This window comes from Mus pahari, chromosome 4 (assembly GCF_900095145.1).
Source record: "Mus pahari chromosome 4, PAHARI_EIJ_v1.1, whole genome shotgun sequence".
Lineage (NCBI taxonomy): Eukaryota > Metazoa > Chordata > Mammalia > Rodentia > Muridae > Mus > Mus pahari.
In genome coordinates, this window is record NC_034593.1 from 90,763,298 (window position 1) to 90,782,810 (window position 19,513).

At 45.4% G+C, this 19,513-nt stretch overlaps 1 protein-coding gene across 1 annotated transcript in view; it reads right to left on the reverse strand.

The window, feature by feature from the left end:
- The window catches only part of Ttf2 (transcription termination factor 2), a 30,186-nt gene extending 21,550 nt beyond the window's left edge, over positions 1–8,636 (reverse strand). Inside the window, exons 1-7 of the mRNA XM_021196203.2 lie at positions 8,594–8,636; positions 8,406–8,508; positions 6,082–6,168; positions 3,114–3,180; positions 1,614–2,558; positions 763–877; positions 334–492 (exon numbers count right to left, since the gene is read on the reverse strand). Of these exons, the coding sequence (XP_021051862.1) occupies positions 334–492; positions 763–877; positions 1,614–2,558; positions 3,114–3,180; positions 6,082–6,168; positions 8,406–8,508; positions 8,594–8,621 (1,504 nt within the window). The 5' untranslated portion in view covers positions 8,622–8,636. The remainder of the gene's footprint in view (positions 1–333; positions 493–762; positions 878–1,613; positions 2,559–3,113; positions 3,181–6,081; positions 6,169–8,405; positions 8,509–8,593) is intronic.
- Between the last annotated feature and the right edge of the window lie 10,877 nt (positions 8,637–19,513).

Sequence of the window (19,513 nt, forward strand, 5' to 3'; positions counted from 1 at the left end):
ATCCCCCCATCTTTCATACAGGGAAATAAAAATGTTACCTGCTAGTTACCTGCCTCATAATAAGTTGGTTTTCATATACAATACTGTCTGTGTATCCTATGTACTGACTTCTGGGTTGGTGGGTGGGCACATGGTGGCATAAGGCAGTAACCAGCCCCTAGCTTCAGAGTCTTAAAACAACTGTTCAAAGCTCTACAGAGAATCAGATATCTAACACATGTGCAACTTTCAGTCCAAGAATGAACGGCCCTCTTCGAGTGGGTGCAAAGATATCTGCTGGGCAGCACATAACTTAGCAGCTTGCCCCAGCGGGGCTGCGTCCTTGAACCTTACCTCCTGAGCACTGGCTGCCCCCTTCAGGAGTTTCCTGGCGGCCTGCCTTTAGTCCTAGAGAGCTTGCAGGCTGGGGAGGTACCAAGTGGGGAGGGGCAGCAGCAGCTTTGGTGATGTTCCTCTGCTCTGGTTCCTGAGCGCTGCACTTCTCCTTAGTTCCTGTTCAACACACAAGGGAGAGCAGACTGAAGTGAGAGAAGCAAGTGAAGACACTGTAAGCAAATGCAGCCAGTGGAGGCCTCCCAGAGAAGCCTGAGCTTCAGCTGTGCTCAGACCACAGCGTGCAGGAATGCTGTCACAAACAATAGCAGACATCATTAGGAGAAAGCCTGGAAGCCAACAATAAGGCAGAGAAAATGAACACAACCTTTCTCGGAATATGTCTGACACGTTCCCAAACACTGAGTTCTGGGGCAAACCCCATCCTACCTTGTTCTGGGCAGAGAGCCAGAGCACTGAGTGCGTCCTCCAAAGCCTGGATTTGCTTAAGCAACTTCTCACCCTTATCAGGGAGAGCCTGGATGTTCACTGCAGCCAGGGTGCCCTAAAAAACAGATCCTGTCAAACACAACTGGCCTCTCAAGTCATTAAAGGACAACTTCAGACTTTTAAATTTGGCTTACCAAGACAAAACTCAAAATGATCTTCTAATTATGAATGTAAAATCCAGGATTAAAAAGCAAAATAAAATCCGAGCTAGCACACTAAGCCTATGTCTAAACCCAGGAAAGGCAGGTATTAAGCCGTCACCTAGAAAGCCCTCTCAGGAATCTACTTGGCTCTGTGAGCAGCCCCCACAGACCCTAGAGCAGTGGCTCTCAGCCTTCCTGATGCTGCGACCCTTTAGTACAGTTCTTCATAATGTGGTGATCCCCAACCAGAAAATTATTTCATTGCTACTTCATAACTATAATTTTACTACTGTTATGAATCATAATACAAATATCTGTTTTCTGACAGCCTTGACTTCACCAAGCCAAGTGACAGTCGTAGACAATCCCTGTGAACGGGTCATTTGACCCTCAACATGGTTCCAACTCACAGGCTGCCTTAGAGACAAAGCACAAGTCAAGACTGGCCTGCTGTTTTTGTTTTTCATTATATGTATCCATGTGCATATAAACTGTGTATAAGTATGTAAATGTAAGTGAAGGTGCCCGAGGCAGAGAGAGGGTGTCAGATCCCCTGGAGCTGAGGTTACAGGGGATTTGGAGCCAGCTGGCACGGTGTTGGAACTGAACTGGGGTCTTCTGCAAGGGCAGCACGCACTACAGACTCACCTTCTTTTGTTTCAGCTGTGTTGTCAGGTTTGCACGCTGGGCTGCTGGGTCAGAGGAGTCGCCCTCCTTGGAGACACCTGAAGCAGCAGCAGGCATCTGTCTCTGCACGCTCTGGTCAGAATGCTGAAGGCTCCCCTTCTTCTGTGAGTCCACAGTCGAGTCAAAGAGAAGTGGGGACCCTGGCCTACTGGAAGCACCATCATCTTCACTGTCATCACTGCTGGAGGTGGCATGGTGTACCAGTCCCGAGCAAAGCCCAGATGTTACTGGTGCTTTGGGAGCAGGCCTCCAGGGCTTGGACGGTCCCTGGAGGGGCCCCTGAGCGAGCCCCTTGTGGACAACCTGTACACTGGGGGCATCTGTTCCTGTTTTGCACTGGGCCTCCCCGTTTCTGAGCTGCTCCCTGCTGACATGCCCCTCTTTCTGGACCTTGCTTTCTGGGTTCTGACCAGGAATACTCCGCACCAAAAGCTGGGTTTCCTTTTCTCTCAGAGGTTCTGGCTTGTTCGGGACCTCTCGACTCTCACTCTCTGACATGTGAGGACCCTTGGGTGTTCCTCGAAGCACCTCTCCATGGCCTTGCTTAGAAGCTATTCCTTCAGCTTTCTTAGTTTTGGGCCAGAACTTTGATTTCTCCTCTTGTTCTTCCCTGTCACCTCCAGACTGTCTAGTTGTCACCAGGTCAGATGAGGGGTCCTTCTCCATCCTGCAGTTAGATTTGGGCTTCTGTTCTTTCCTTTGATCCAAGAGCTGCTTGTTGTTTTCTCTCAGCTTCTTATCAGCCGTCTTTCTCTCACCTTCTTTGACAAACTGTTTGCCTTCAAGTGTTCTTTGATTCTTGTTAAGCACCCTAAAGGGGTTTCTCGGCTGGCTGGGAGAGTGAAGCTGTGACTCAGGCGGCTGCTGAGGCTTACTGGTTACAGGCAGTTCCTTAGGGTTAGGATCCTACAGACAATGAAAATAAACACTGAAACATAAAATAGGGCTGCCTTTGTATCTACAAATGTCCTTCTGGAGGGAAGGGGAACACAGGAAGTACAGTCCATGCCTAGTATTGCTTCTGCATCTACAAAGGAAAGATGCCAAACTCACAAGGAATCTGCAGCCACAATGTGGGTTTCTCTATTCTTTACAAGTGCTACCTGTCCCCCAGGTCCAGTCCCCATGTACTGCACAAGAACAGGGCCTCGCCTCCCCTCATAGTCTAGGAACCTAGGCAGTACATTTAGCTCATATCAAAATCAAGTCAATACTGATCTATAAAAAGATGAGACTGTTAGTCTTTCTTCCCTAAGTAGGAGGATACTGGCTGCTTTTATGACACTGGAAGACATTTGTGTAAAACAGAAGGTAAGTGATCAAACTCTGACCACAGCAGTGGCTCTTTGAATGAGCAGCCACAAAACCCTTCAGGGCTCTTGGAGGCAGTGTGACAGACAGCAGCAGTTCATCCAGACTGGGGTGCTTTCTGTGGACAGAAGACACATGGGTGATGCCTACCTGCCATGGGACGTTTCCACACCAGTGCTTCCCCTCCGCCTTAGTTCTAGCACATCGGAAGAACAGCCTAATGGAGTATGAAACAGGTAATTAAGGTACAAATGTTAAAGAGTTCCATTTTTTACAGGTTTTATTGATTTTGTGTACTCATGAGCATTTTGCCTGCATGTATATATGTAGTGCCTGAAGGGGCCAGAAGATGGCACTGGATTCCTTGGAACTAGATTCAGGCCTACAATGTTGTGCGCTGCCTGATATTATGGGTAATGGGAAGAGAATCCAAGTCTTATTCAAGAGCACCAAGTGCTCTTAACCACTAAGCATCAATCTAAACTCATAAGGAGGAAGGGAGAGAAGGAGGGAGGGAGGGAGGGAGGGAGGCCTGCCTCACCACAGCCCTAGCTGGCCACCCCTGGATTTTACGTGGTGCTGAAGATCTGAATTCAGGTCTTCATGCTTGCACAGCTAGCAGCATATCTAAGCCATCACTCCAGCCTCTGCAGAGGACATTTTTAAGGGCCGGAAAGTCAAGAACCAAAATGATACAATACCCGAAAGAATGCCCTGGTTTACTCTTTTTTACTCTGTATGAAGGACAAAGGAGAGAGATCAGCAATGACTGCCGAACAGAAAAAGGATAACCAGATGTTGTGTGTGCCAGAAGAGGGGCCACAATAGTCTGAAAAAGGAAGTAGCTAAACATACAAGAAATACTAGTAAACTGCAAATGGTATCACAACCCAGGGCCTTTCTGGAGCCCCACCATCACTGTTGCAGATGAGAGGTGGAGAGAGGTGCACCCAGGACGGACTGCCAGGCGATGGTGTGCCGTCCCAGCTCTCTCAGCCTAACTGAACTCAGCTTCACCACCTCGATTCAAGCTGTCGCTCAGAGAAAGCGCCTGTGTTCAGTGGCTGGAGCCATGTTTGAATCCCAGCAAACACTGGAACTCAGATTCCCTTTCCAACCTCTCGAATAGCAGTCTTACACCCACCTGTAAAGCAACTACTGAGACCAACCACCAGACGGGCATGGAAGACAACAAGGTGCCGTGTGGCTCAGTTCTTTGAGTTATTATCTCAAAGCACTTTTCCTCACAGTTTCCACTTTTGAACCTCCACGGTTCTTTTAATGCAAATTAGAAAGCCATTGGTCGCTGTCTACCACCTATAGAGGTTGGTGTTTCTGTATCAAGGGACAAGTGATCTTAAGTGTCAGGAGAACAAGATTGAACCTAATAAAGATTTGCTAGCCCGACTCTACTAACAGAAAACAATCTCTCTCTCAATCAATCTCTCTCTCTCTCCCCCTCACCCCCATCTATCTATTTTAATCACATTTATAAGCTAGGGAGCTGTCTTAGTGAATAAAGTGCTTCCTTGCAAGTGTGAAAACTGGAGAACCACATAGAATACAGGTGGGTGTGGCAGCTGGCCTATAATCCCAGCACTCAGGAGGCCCAGGCAAAGTGTCCCTAAGAGAAGCTGTCACCTATTGAGGCTTGCAAACAGGTGAGCTCCAAGGTCAGTAAGTACAGTGGAGGGTGATCAAGAGACTCACTCAACACCAACCTCTGGCCTCACACGCAAGTGCACATGGCACCTGCACACATCCAAATGTACGCAAATATACATATGCACACACCCCCTCCTACATACAGAATGACAAACATTCAGTAAAAACATAACCAGAGGAATACACTTTGGAAAAGGAGTGTAAGAGCTTTATAATGGAAATTATTCAAAAACACTGAGAGGAAAATTTGTACTATACACCATGCTCACAGCCTGGAAAAGTCAATATTGATGTCTGTTCTCTCAAAACTGTCTGTGTAAATTATGCAACCTCAACAGAGTTTTCTGTAGAAATTTAAGAGGTTGAATCTATATTTGATATGCAAACACAAAGATCCCACAATTCCAGCACAATCTTGAAGAAGCTGGAAGACATACTATTTCATATAACAACCATGCAAGAATATGTAAATGAACCAATGGACAAAAACTAACCCCCGCAGTCACTGACACAAACTTAGGGTCAATTGATTTTTTTTTTTTTTAAAACAAGGATGCTAAGCATTTCGATATCCTTGGGCTGGGGACAGAGACTTAGAACACATACATTCTAAAACATAGACTATTACATAAAAACCATCATGGATGTATAACCCCTGTCTTTTTGGCCAAACCACCAAGCCAATTCTTGAAGTAGTCATGTTATGTCACACCTAGGTAAGCCTATGCAATGTGTTCATTTAAAAGACTATCTAATGACTAGTAACTTTCTATTTACCTTTTAACATTCACGACAAATAACTTCTCCTATCTATATGGATTTCCCTGTCCTTCCCAAGGGAAACTGCACTTTACTGAGTCTTAGCATATTAGACCCTTTCCCTTTTTCTAGTACCAGAATACAAAGTTGACAAGGTTGATGTTATTAGCAACTGAACAGCAGGAGGGGAACAGCCAAGCTGGTAATCCAGAAATTAAGCACTGGCTACTCAGGGTAACTCATTCAGTATTTAGGGCACTGGTTGTCAACCTTCTTAACACCGTGACCCTTTAATACAGTTTCTCATGTTGAAATAGCCTCAATCATAAAATTATTTTCGCTGCTACTTCATAACTGTAATTGTGCTGTTATGAATCATAATATAAATATCTGATATGTGACCCCTGTGAAAGGGTCAAGATCCGAGACCCACAGGTTTAGAATCGCCAACAAGGTAGATAGATGATGCTTAGTATGTACAAAAAAGGTTTTCAGTAGTGATTTTTAAAGAATAAAATTCCTTATTTTTAAAAAAATTAAAAACAAAACAAAAAAACTATATCTAGCTACAACACTTCCAGGATTAGGGGGAAGTGTGTGTGTGTGTGTGTGTGTGTGAGAGAGAGAGAGAGAGAGAGAGAGAGAGAGAGAGAGAGAGAGAGAGAGAGAGAGAGATGTTCCTCTGGACACTCACCTCCATTCTTTCTTGCCCTGTGGTAGAAACAAACCCTGAAGCTCGACCACAAACTCCTCATGCAACAAACAGTGAGAAACAGGAATACTAGAAGAGAACAACACAATAAAATAACTTTAGAAGACAAGTAGTAGAGGCCAGCAGTCTGACGTCAAATCCACGCCTGAATTCTTATTTTTCTTTACCTACTTGGAGACAGAGCCTCACTGAGTAGCCCTGGCTGGCCCGGGACTCACTACCTAGACCAGTGTGGCCTCAAACTCGCAGCAATGCTTCCTCTGCCTCCTGTGTCCTAGGATCACAGGTGTGTGCCACCACACCCAGCCCAGCCACAGATGTTACACCAAGGTGTCCTGGGTTTGTAAGTCCCACGTCTGGTTATCCGTGTGGCTTCCTGAGGAAAGGATCCAGTCTCTCTCTTCTCACTTTCTAACCCAAAGCATGACCATACTTACTTTTTTCTTCCTGACTGTCCTATGACATCCACACTGCAACCCTCCCAGGGATGACTTATAGTCTAAGGCTGGCTACAGGGAAGGCCTGCTGTGACTTCTCAGGTTCTCCCATTATCCTTTATCCATTAATACCCTATTAGCTGCCACTTGCTGTTACTCACGTATCTACCTCTAACAATAACTTACTCATGTGCTTCTTGCCTGGCATAAAATCTTAAATGTCCCTCCTTACTTACAGAAGAAAAATATGCGAACAGGTTTGAGTGAAGGTCTAAAGCATTCTCCTGTGACTTGTAAAACTGTCTGCAGCCTGCAGTTTGCTCATCAGACACACTGCAAGCCTTGAGTGAAAGTATTAGTCTATATTGCAGTGTAGCCATGTAAGTGGCACACTGTTTAAGAATCTTCACTCTCTTTTTCAAGATTGATTTATTTCTATTTTATGTTTAGGGATATTTCGTCTTCATGTGTGTCTATACACCAAATACACACTAGGCCTTCAGAGGCCAGAAGAGGGTGCCCGATCCCCTGGAACTGAAGTTACAGACATTTGACAGTCCCTAAGTGGGTGCTGGAAATCAAAGCTAGGGCCTCTGGAAGAGCAGCCACCACTCTTAAAGATTGGCCCATCTCTCCAGTCCCCAAGAACATTTCTCTCAATGTTGAATCAAACCTAAGACCAACGTTGATGCACACAATTCCTATAAACATGAGCACACGTGTCTTAAGACATTTGAGCAGGGTACCAAATCTCAGTATATTTAGAAACATTAAGCCGGGTGTGGTGGCGCACGCCTTTAATCCCAGCACTTGGGAGGCAGAGGCAGGAGGATTTCTTTCTGAGTTCGAGGCCAACCTGGTCTACAGAGTGAGTTCCAGGACAGCCAGGGCTACACAGAGAAACCCTGTCTCAAAAAAACCAAAAAAAAAGAAAAAAAAAAAAGAAAGAAACAAACATTATATTTCTAGAAATAAATAGTAAATTCTGGTGCAAAGTGGAGACACGAGACACAAATCATACAACTTATTCCAGTACTAATATCCATTATATAGCTATGATACTGAAAAAAATAACCATGCTTTACAAAGTCCAGTTGAATAGAGAGCAGGAAGAAATGTTAAATGACCACAATTTAATTTCACTTCAAGAATGCCAACACCCGATATGTTGAGATTGTCACACTTGATTTTCCTCAGTTTAGATGGATAAGAGGCTTGACGTTTCTGGGTCTCAGCCTTCACATCCGCAGAACCTGCGATCCACATCAGCCTCTGATGTTTCTTTCAGCACTAACTCCCTACAGCAGTGGTTCTAATACTGCAACCCTTTAAAACAGTTCCTTATGTTGTGGTGACCCCAACCATAAAATCATTTCCATTGCTACTTTATAACTGTAATTTTGCCATTTTGAATCGCAATGTAAGAATAGCTGATTTGCAGGATATCTGAAATGCAACCCTTGTGAAAGAAAGGGTCCTTAAGATCCTGAAGGTCGTGACCCACAGGTTGAGAAACAATGCCCTAAAGACTCTGGGATCTCTCTGGCTTGTTAACGTCATGCCACCAGATGAAGGAGAAAAGCTTGTGTCTAATTATTATGTTTTAACCTGAAACGTAAAATTTAAATGACGACCTAAAATTGGTACAAGACTAGCAAATTAATTCCCACGTCCACTGTTTGTTTATATTTTTTAGAGGGAGCAGAAAGGATGCCCGGGCAAAGGGGAATGGCTAAGCAAGACCAGAAGGTGCCTAGAAACTTGAAGCAGACTCTAGAAGGATCCGACTGTGGGTGAATCCGCGTCCCAAGGCAGCTGAAGTGACCAGGCTGGGTCACTCCGTGGAACCGGGCCGGAATGGAGACTCACTCGGTGGCCTGCACGAAGCCGCATGTGTTCGTCCGGCACACGTAGAAGCTCTTTCCCTTATTCGGGCCATCGCGGACGCCGGTCTTTAAGAAGCAGGCGGTCCCTGAGGAAACAAGAAGGTCAGCAACGGCCACTCCAAGCCAGTCCCACAGTCCCCGGGAGGGAAATCCCGAGAGTGGAAACCTTACCGTGCTCCGGACACTTAACCAGGTCCATACCGCAGCCAGGAAACCCTGGCCTGCCGGGTTTCCGTCTTTGACTCCGCCCCGTCCCGCCCACCACAACGCTCCACCAATCAAGCGGGTGAGCCTCTCACCTTCAACCAATTACAGTCTCCCGCAGGCTTGGCGCGCACTGAAATCAAACTTGAAGTGAGGAGGCGTGGCTGAGGTCCAGCGGGGAAGCCGGGAAGCTCCCTAGGTTGGGGAAAGCAGGACTTGGAGAGAGGAGGACAAGGCTGAGCCTGGGAGACCCAGAGGAACCACTAGACCCAGAGGGAGCCAGAGCCGCTTGCCTGCTCGCGAAGCAGTCACTGTGGGCGGGAACACTTCAATTAGAGGCGGCCGAAAGGCGGGAGCATCCCTTAAAACTGTGGGAATCTATTGCATAGTCTGTAATAAGCAAAAGACTCCCTTAGAACCCCGGACAACCTTTAAAAGAGTGCAGGGCGTCCTCGGGGTCACCAAAGATTGAACATCTGCACAGATCTCAGTTCCAGGCTCCGCGCTCTTTGAGTCTCAGGCTGCCTTTTCCTGGTGAGGTTGTAAGGACCGCCTGGTGTGGACGCCCTGAGTCTGAGAGAAGAACCTGAGGGCAATACCAGACCTTGCGTGAATACTAATTTTACATTGCGTATCTTGCATTATCAAACCTTTTGAACTTATTTTGCATTTGTACTTTAAAAAAAAAAAAAACTGAGAGTGATGTTAAAAGAATATTGCATTTGAAATTGTAGCCAAGGGGCTAGAGCTATGGCTCAGCATTTAAGAGCGCTTGCTGGCTGTTCTTGCAGAGACATGAATTTGGTTCCTAGCACCTACTTCCGGCCTCTCATAACCACCGGCTCCCGACCCCCGTGGACTCCCACATTAACTTGTGCACACAGAGAGACACATACACAGAATTAAAAATAAAATGAGTCTTTAGAAATTGTAATGGATTCTTTAAGTGAGCAGAAGGGGAGGAATGACTATCGGAGCTTGGTTGCAATAGCCATGACTTCGTATTTCAGCAGTTGAAGATCGTGTGTCTCGGAGTGGCACACACAACTGCTATGAGGACAGAAAAGCTGCAATGTCTAAGAAGTCTGAGGCTGTAATGTTTTAGGAGTCCAGAGGACCCCTCCAGATAGTCCCGAGGTATCGTTTATGAATTAAGCAGTTCTTACTAAATAGCTTTTTTGGTATCCCAAGAGAAGTAGGTGTTTGAGAAATATAAAGTTCACTTAATGCATACATTTAAAGCAACTGTTCTAACCACAAGAGACTTACTGAATGGAAGAAGCTGAACTGGCCTATACCTAATGCTTAAATAAATATAGTCTTTAAATGTCAAGATGAATGGAGTCAGCAGCAAACCCTGGAGAGTTTGAGAAAGACATGAATTTCCAAGTGCATGCAGTGTCCCCCCAGTTCTCCAGTGAACGTTTATACAAACAAATAGGTTCTCCTTATTTTTTTATTCCCAGATTGCAATTCCAAGATCTATATATGCATGTGAAATAGATACCATGTGAGGAGATGGAGACCACAAACACTAAGGTTTGGAGAAGAGGACCATACCTCTTGTATGAGACCATACCTCTTATGATTCTTGTAGTGAGAATTTTGGTTTCTTTAAAAACACAGATATATAAGAATGTTTTTTGTTTTAATCCCACGTGGGACTGCAACAGATTGTCCACAGCAGCTGACTGTGATTTGCCTCATGCTCTAACAGGGGTGTGGTTTTGCCAGCTGCAGATAGTTTCTGAGAGTGTGTGGAATTCTGGGGACTCTTCAGAGGGTATATAAATACTAGAGCCTGACAGTTGGAGCTGGTTGGCTGGTCAGCAATTGGATGCTGTTAAGTGGTTGCGTGCAAAGAAATGAGAAACAGAAATTAGATATCCTGGTAGAGAAGCTCAAACTTGCCCCGAGGAACTCGATGCCCCTAATCAGCAGGAAGTTGTCTAACAATAATGTCACCCCTTCCCCCCCCCCCCCGCTGCCCCTTTTTCTCTTCTACTTAGTATTAGGGAGTTGAAAGGAAAGGGTGGAAGAAAAAAAAAAGAACTCACAAGTGACCAAAAGTCCAGTTACAAATATATCTACATCTATCTATCTATCTATCTATCTATCTATCTATCTATCTATCTATCTATCTATCTATCCTATCTATCTATCTATCTATCTATCTATCTATCTATCTATCTATCTATCTATCTATCTATCTATCTATCTATCTATCTATCTATCTATCTATCTATCTATCTGCCTCCCTTTTTTCCATGTATGCCTACAGGCCAGAAGAGGGCACCAGATCTCATTATAGATGATTATGAACCACTATGTGGTTGCTGGGAATTGAACTCATTCAGCGAGTGCTCTTAATCTCTCCAGCCCCAGGTTACAGATTCTTTCCTGCACAAGATGATTTTGAGACTAGACAAAGTCCAGGTCTCAAATGTGTCATTACAGACAAATCGTTTCCTCTGAAGCTGCTCAGCTGGCTTGCACACACCCAATAAGTAAAAATGGACACAGATAACATACAGGAAGGGAAACTGTCCCTTCTAGAAATCTAGGATGTGCTAAATAAAAACGTTTAGACCCTGGAGCATATTAACAGGGGTGGTTTTGGACCAGTGAGACAGCCAAGCATGTACAGGTTTTGTGCATATATAGTTCATATATGTTCTTTGCCTGAAAACATCTGGAGAGAACTCTGAGAACGAACTGTATATAAATTTCTATTTGGAATGAAGCAGAGGATGTAAGTTTTAGGTTTCTTGACAAGGTAGCCTTGTCATACACAGAACAAAGATTTGGAATAAATCCTAAATCTAGATGTTCTAAATGAACAAGTTAACAATACAAATTATTGAAGTATGGGCTGGCCCAAACAAAAAGTTTATGTTGGAATTATTCTGTAGCTGGACAGTGACTGCACTTGAACTAAAAAAGCTGTTTGTTTGTTTGTTTGTTTGTTTAGAGGTAGAATCCTAGGATTAGCTCAACCTGGTCTTGAATTGGGTATGTTTCCCAGGCTGACTTTCAAAACACAATCCTCCTGCCTCAGCTTCCTGTATGATGAGTTTATAGGCATGCATCCCCATGCTTGCCTTAGAATTATATAGGTGAATTCTATGAATTATATAGGTGAATTCTATGAGAACTAAATTGGGCCTCAAGAGAGCTGGGTTTTTGTTGGCTTGTTTGTCTGTTTTCTTTTAAGATTTATTTATTTATTATATGTAAGTACACTGTAGCTATCTTCAGACGCTTTTTCTTCTCTCTCAGGCCCCACTCGCTCCAGCCTGACTGGCTCTGGCCCAAAGATTTATTTATGTAAGTACACTATAACTGTCTTCAGACACCCCAGAAGAGGGCTTCAGATCTCATGACGGAAAGTTGTGAGCCACCATGTGGTTGCTGGGATTTGAACTCAAGACCTCTGGAAGAGCATTTAGTGCTCTTAACTGCTGAGCCATCTCTGTAAGTGGTGCTGGAAGCTTCAGTGTGGAAAGTAAATGGTAGGCATGCCAACATCCTTAGAAAATAGCCTAGTGGCTGAAGAACTTGGTAGTAGACACACTTTACTCTCAGACGTTGGTGACCCTGAAGCAAATGGGTTCCCTAATCTGTGAATCCAGGACGATACACTCGTGTTAGTTCTTGAGGAATTGAAAGCAAATGTGCTCAGCACTATGCTGGTTGGCACGCGCCAGCCTCATTGGGCACTCCTTAGAGGTGAGAGGGCATGCTTCAACACTAACCCCTTAACACCCCTGTCAGCATCATTTAAAAATGCCCAGCAATTTAAAATTCAAGCCAGTCGTCAGATTCTAGTAGTTCCACAAGTCTTGTTTATTGTAGACGAGGGTTTCTAGTCAGCTGTCAGTTCTAAGTATCCTATTTTGTGGGGTAGGGGTGAGGAGACAGTGCTGGGATGCCTTGCACTTGCTAAGTTAGTACTGAATCATCGAGTATCACCCCATCCAACACCCAATTTTCTGACACTCTCGGGCATTTTGGTTGTTGCAAACGGAGAGCCTCATTCTAACTGGCAGGTGACAGATCTTTGCCCTGCAGCACATTCTGAGAAGGGAAGTTGTCAAATCTCAGCTTTCTCTGAGGTGTGTTGTTAGATAAGGGTTGTTATTTAGTGCTCACAACCACCCTAGCAACACGTGTTCTTTATTCCCAGATTTAAAGATTTAGCATAGTCAGGTCTGGTGGCTCACACCTGTAATCCCAGCATGAGGAAGGAGAATTGCCTTGAGTTCAAGGCAAGCCCAGACTACGTAGAGAGTGCCAGGCTAGCCTGAGTTCAGCAGCTAGAGGTGCAGGATATTGTCTAAAAAAAATTAGTGTGCTAAAATAAAATAAAATAATAATAATAATAATTATTATTATTAATTTTGTTTTTTTGAGGCAGGGGTTCGTTTTGTAGCCTTGACTGTACTAGAACTAACCCTGTAGACCAGGCTGTCCTTGAACTCAGAGAGATCCACCAGCTTCTGCCTCCTAAGTGCTAGGATGAAAACCATATGCCACCACTGCCAGGCAAAAATTTTAAATTTTAAAATATATTCAGTGACTCAGATATTTCAGTTGCATTTCATCAATCATTTAGGTGTTGCTTAACAAATTGTAAGACTAAATAAAACAAAAGTAAAAGCCATTTTACAAGTCACCACTAGGTGGCAGCATATTAACATGAAAACCAAGCAGAAGGCCTGCCCACTTCTGTTTCATTCTTTTTGCTAACAAATACTTACTGCTAACAAATACTGCTCATTCAATTTCATTTTGTTTGGTACCTTCCAGATATATGAGAGTTTTAAACATGCCCTTTGATTAAGGAACAATCAAGATGTTACTGTGGGCAAAAGTCTGTTTATAATCTGAACTGTCATTCAGTTTGACAAATGATTTTGTTGTACCAAAATTTTGCAGTGTTAGATTCCAAATTTCACTGTTCTTAAAATATGATGCCAAGAGTTGTTCAGAGCAGTTTTTCCTACTTGTATATAATTCATCGTCGTCGTGCTTTTTTTTTTTTAACGTGTAGAGTTGCATTGCCAAATGGGTTTAGAACATTTTTTTGTGTGTATGGTATAATGTATATGTGCATAAGATATCATCTATTGCTGTTCTCCATCTTGGTTTTTGAGGTGTGGTCTCTTGGTGAACCTGAATCCTATCCCTTGGTTAGAGTGGCTGGCCAGCAAGTTCCAGGGATCCACGTGTCTGCATGCATGACCACACCTGTTTTCTCCGGGCGCTGGGGATCCAAACTCAGGTCCTTGTGCTTACTTGACGAGAATCTCACTAGCTGTGGCCTCTCCAAGCCCCTCCCCACAGTGTAAGACCATTTTTACGGTCCTGAAAATGCGATCAACCTAATGACCTCCATCTTCAAAATGTTGCCCTCTGAACATCTTCTATAAATGGAGTCACAGCGCATGTCTGTTGCTTCTGTCTTAGAGCATCCCTATGCGACGCCTTTGAGATTCAGCCATTCTGTCTAGTGTATCAGTGGTCCACCCCAAGGACATCAGAGACACTAGAATGGAACAGTGGAACGCATGAACAGGGTTTGTGTACTCCGACTGTAGTCATGTCAGTATTTTGAGACATCAAACCATAAACTTTTAAAGCTCTGTATTACACGGCTGTGTTTCTATCCCCCTGGGAAGACGGGCTGGCGGATCTCTGCTGTTCCACTCTGTACAACTAGCACGCATCACTCTCATGATTTAAAAACTCCAATAACGCCATTCAAAGCAAGTGCACAGGGAGATACGACAAAGAGAGTGTACCAGAATCACAATGGTTATGCTTATGTGAGATGGCAGGATTTGGGGTGCCCTCCCCCATTTTTATTCCCATGTAATCTCATTACACTGCCATGGAGTGGCCTTGGGATAACATGTCTGTCTTCTTCATAATCTTCTATACGTGCGTGCTTCCTCAGCCTGGCTGTTTAACCCCGTCCTGTAATTAACCCTTCTTTGGATCTTTCTATTTCCTCCCACCCTCTGTTTTCTATCTAATTTCATACTTAAACTAAGTCCTTTCTCCTTTTGGCTCTCTCCATATTAGGTATTTTACTTAATTCTAGCTTGATTCTTGACCCTAATTTCTAATGCTCCTAATATGCAGGAGTAGTCCTCACTGCTTCCCTAAGGCTGTAATCATCACACACACACACACACACACACACACACACACACACACACGCACGCACGCGCGCGCGCGCGCGCACACACACACATACACACACCCCAGGATGAGAAGGCTGCTGTGGCTGTAAACACAGTTGGCCCCAAGTTGCCTTTTCTCTGGGTGGTAACACATGGCACTTGGGCACAGGCTCAATTCTCCTGTTGAAAAGGAATGTGGTACCCCGATTTCTGAAGATTCACCACCTCTGAGCCCCTCCAGACGCTGGGACATTAGTGGCTGAGACAACCTGCGCAGATCTGGTGATAGCGCCCCACAGCTCCTTCCTGGCTTCACTGGGAGCTGGAATAGAGCAGTCTGCATTGCGCTATTTTATTCCAGAGCAAATGCTCACCCATGGCTGAGCACTCCGTTGTTTATACTCAGCACTCAAGCCAGTTATGAGTCTGAGTTAACCACTCCCCACTGCACAAAAGAAGCCTCTGGAACCAAAGCTGCAAGCAGCACGCGTCTGTGAGTATAAACAGAGATGTTTACAGTGCAGTACGACGAGATGGCCACTCGGCAAAACAACAGTAGTGGGTGCTCCTCTAGGGCGTATGATTCCCTGCCGTGGCTTTTGGCTAGGTTTGCCACACCAGCCATGAACTCTTCCCTGTGAATGGGGCCTTAGATCTGATCAGACAGTTGGCTATCCCCGAAATGGTCATGCCGCACTTTTCCCCAGTGTGCACATCTTTCCAGGAAGGTTGGCATTGAAGCCGCTGGGACCAGTTAGGGTGAGGGTTGGGTTAGGGTGAGGGTGAGGGTGAGGATGAGGGTGAGGGTGAAGGTGAGGGTTAGGGTGAGTTAGCACCACTGGTGCTTTTCTTCTGCAGCAGCCTGAGTACTGCCTGATTCTGTTGTACTTCAGCAATCAAGGAAAATGTTTCCTGGTCAGTCCGAGATTGACTTCTCTATGTCCTGCCTCTGAAGTGAGTATCATCTTCAGCAATAGGGATGGACATATGGGTATGATGAGCTACCAGGAGAAATGGAAAGGTTTTCTTGGGTTATAAGATCATAGCAGTTTTTCATGCACTGTTCCTCTTGGTTAATCTTGGATGCGTAGGATCTGGCGAAGTCCAGTTCTCTTTCCTCCCTGCTACCCTTCTGTCTTTTGCGTTCCACGTGCCTACTCCATTCGCCCTCAACTCTCCAAATGCCAAGCCCTCCTTCACCCTAAGGCTCTGGTCACTCTTTACCATCCATCCCCACGACTTTTCCCAATTCTTCTCACCTGTGAGGCCTCAGCCTAAGCATACCTCAGCCACGCTCACCCTGTGTGCACCTCCATCGAGCGCCTTCCTTGCTGTCCTCTCAGGGAGAGTCCCATTCCTTCCCCACACAGCACTAAGCACGAAGTCCTTTGTGTGCCTGATCACCCTCTGTCCCTTCCATGGACTGACTATGCGTAAGTGCCAGGATCAGAGACGTGCTCAGCACTCTTGCTAAGTACAAGATGTGAAAACTCAATATACACCTGCCCCACGGGTGGGTAAAACAAGAATGGAAGGAACCTTAACATCACTTAGCGTGCCCTTCCGCAGCATCCCTAATAGATATGGCACAAAGAGTCCTGGTCACCATCGCTTCTTTATTATTATCACATATCAGTGAATTCTCATGCCTACTGAGGAGAAACCGTTCTGTCTGCAGTGACCGCCTTCTTGTCATGTGAGGATTCCCAGGGCACAGCAAGTCCTTTCTAGCATCACTTTAAAATTTCTAATAAGCCAGTTCGTCCTCTTCACATATTGCACGCTTGTTCCAGAGAAGCTGTCCCAGCTGCTGCAATCCTCTCCCCCGTGGCCCCCTCAGGAATGCTTTTCAAGGGATATTTGCTTCATCTCAGGCATCTTCAACGAGAGCACATTGGGATCATTAGCTCCTTTTTCTTTTGCTTCTGACCAGCTCATTATGTGGCTCCTCCTTCTCCTCTCTCTCTCTTTATAGCAAATATGTCATGCTAGTAATTTTTATGAGTATGCAATCAACTAACACCACAGCTTTCATCTTTCACACATGGCCTCAAAAAACCCAGTGCTTGTAATTTGCTTGAACTTAGCCGTGGATTCTGAATTTCGTCTTGTTAGTTTGAGCCGTCCTTCTAGCCGGTCCAGATCTCTTTGACTCTTATTTCTCAGGGCTGACTTATTAGTACTGTCTCCTGACTGAACACTTGACAAGCCTACCCTCCGTCCCTTCAGCAGTGCTGCCTACAAAACTGCTGAGCCAGGCAGAGTGCTCCTCCAGGGAAACATGACGCCACAGTCATTCAGTCAAGAATGGAGTTACAGTGCTCGATCCATTGTTGTCATTCATGACTGCTGCCGTATGGTGGCCTGTTTATTGATCAGCATTCAAAGCATAATAGCCAAAGAAATGAGGCTAGTCTGTCCTGGCTTTTTCTTGGAGACTGGCTCCAGAAACAGCCACGGAGGAATATGGCTCTTCAGGACAAAGCTCTTGCCATATACTAGGACTGGTGGTTCATTCAGCCACATCACCTCCTGTCTTGTCAATTTGGTCCCAACATCTATCCCTTCCTGCTCCTGGCTCTGTCTGCCTTCTCCTCCTTGCCCTTTTTGGTAGTCTCTTGCGGTTTATATGCATGTGGGCATGGGGCAGGAAGATTCTAAGTAAGGGATTTGCTGCATGAGCTCGTAGTGAGAAGAGCTTGATATTCTGATGAGATCTGAGGCCACCTTCTAATGGACCTCGGTGCAGAAGCCCGACTCAACCACACGATGGTCCAGCCCACCTCTCATCGCTTCCTCTTTAATACTTCCTCACCCCGTTTCCTGGACTGACCTTACCTCATTATAACAGGAAGCCTAACAGTTTTGTTTCCAGACACAGCAGACCCTGTCTACTGTGCCAGGGAGGCAGTCAGGCCACTAAGCTCTGTGACACTTGATACCTCTATGCCTCAGGATATCTAAAGGTCTTCTTCCAAAAAGCTTGCTGTTTTCTTACCACTGGGCCCATCCAGAGCTACCCATGCCACTGGGAGTCAGAGAGCCCGGGACAGGTGTGTGTGTGATGTGTGTGTGATGTGTGTGTGGGGAGTGGAGTGTGTGTGTGATGTGTGTGTGTGGGGGAGTGTGTGAGTGTGTGTGAGTGTGTGTGGGGGGTGAGTGTGTGTGAGTGTATGTGTGATGTGTGTGTGTGGGTGAGTGTGTGAGTGTGTGTGATATGTGTGGGGGGGTGAGTGTGTGTGAGTGTGTGTGATGTGTGTGTGTGGGTGAGTGTGTGTGAGTGTATGTGTGATGTGTGTGTGTGGGTGAGTGTGTGAGTGTGTGTGATGTGTGTGTGTGGGGGTGAGTGTGTGTGAGTGTGTGTGATGTGTGTGTGGGGGGAGTGTGTGTGAGTGTGTGCGTGGGGAGTGTGTGTGAGTGTGTGTTTGTGGGGAGTGTGTGTGAGTGTATGTGTGATGTGTGTGTGGGTGAGTGTGTGAGTGTGTGATGTGTGTGTGTGGGGGTGAGTGTGTGTGAGTGTGTGTGATGTGGGGGGGGAGTGTGTGTGAGTGTGTGTGGGGGGAGTGTGTGTGAGTGTGTGATGTGTGTGTGAGTGTGTGTAAGTGTGTGTGTGAGTGTGTGTGAGTGTGTGTGAATGTGTGTGAGTGTGTGTGTGTTCCTTCTGTGGGCTGCCTCCTGTTAGTCCTCCTTTCTCACCCTTATGAGCTCACGACCCCTGCGTCTTCTCTTCCATTCCTCTTGGACTCCTGCTTGTTCTTCTCCCTATCCCTCACTCAGGACACTTCTTCAGGGCAGGGCAGACAAAAGCAGCATCCCTGGGAGGTGGTGGTGGTCACATCCTGGCTCTCTGTTCCTACCCAGAGCTGTGCACACATCCTTAAGCAATGCCTCTGCATTCTTAAACTTTGTCACGATGACGCCATTCCTGCCACTTCAGTAATTGCTCGTTCCTCATGGAAGAGCTAGAGCAGGGCTAAGTGGCAGGTGGAGAAATTGAGCTCACTTCATTTGACTGATGTTGCTCAAAGATTGTACATAGCGTGTGTGTGTGTGTGTGTGTGTGTGTGTGTGTGTATTTATACAATAAAACATACCAAGCTTATAGCACTTAAATAACTTATCTCTATTGAAAAATGTTCTGAGTCTTGAAGAACATTCATATAGGATAAATTTGGGACAAACAGTTCATTGATTATCTCGACAATTCTGCTATAGCATTATGGTCCCCACAGTTCATACACTGAAGTCAAACATTAATATTTAGCGATGGTACTTTAGGGAGGTAATTAGATGAGGTTCTAAAGGTGAGGCTCTATGACGATTATTAATTCTCTTGAGATAATTATTAATGTCCTTACCAGAAGGCACAATAGTGGAGATGACTCAGTGGGTAAAGCTTTTACCACACAAGTGTGAAGACCTGAGTTTGAATCCCCAGAACCTAAGTAAAAGCCAGATGCAGTAGCACACATCTGTAATACTAATACTCCTACAGTGAGATAGAGATAGGAAACTGAGATTGGAGAGTCCCTGGAAGCTTGGGGATCCGCTCCTCTGGTTTATGCAGCTGCACATAAGACACCTTGTATCCAACATGATGGGAGGCAGAGTCCAACCCCCCAAGGCAGTTCTTGAACATCTACAAGTGTGCCTTGACATGCAAATATGTAAATGCCTATGAGGGAGAGAGAGAGAGAGA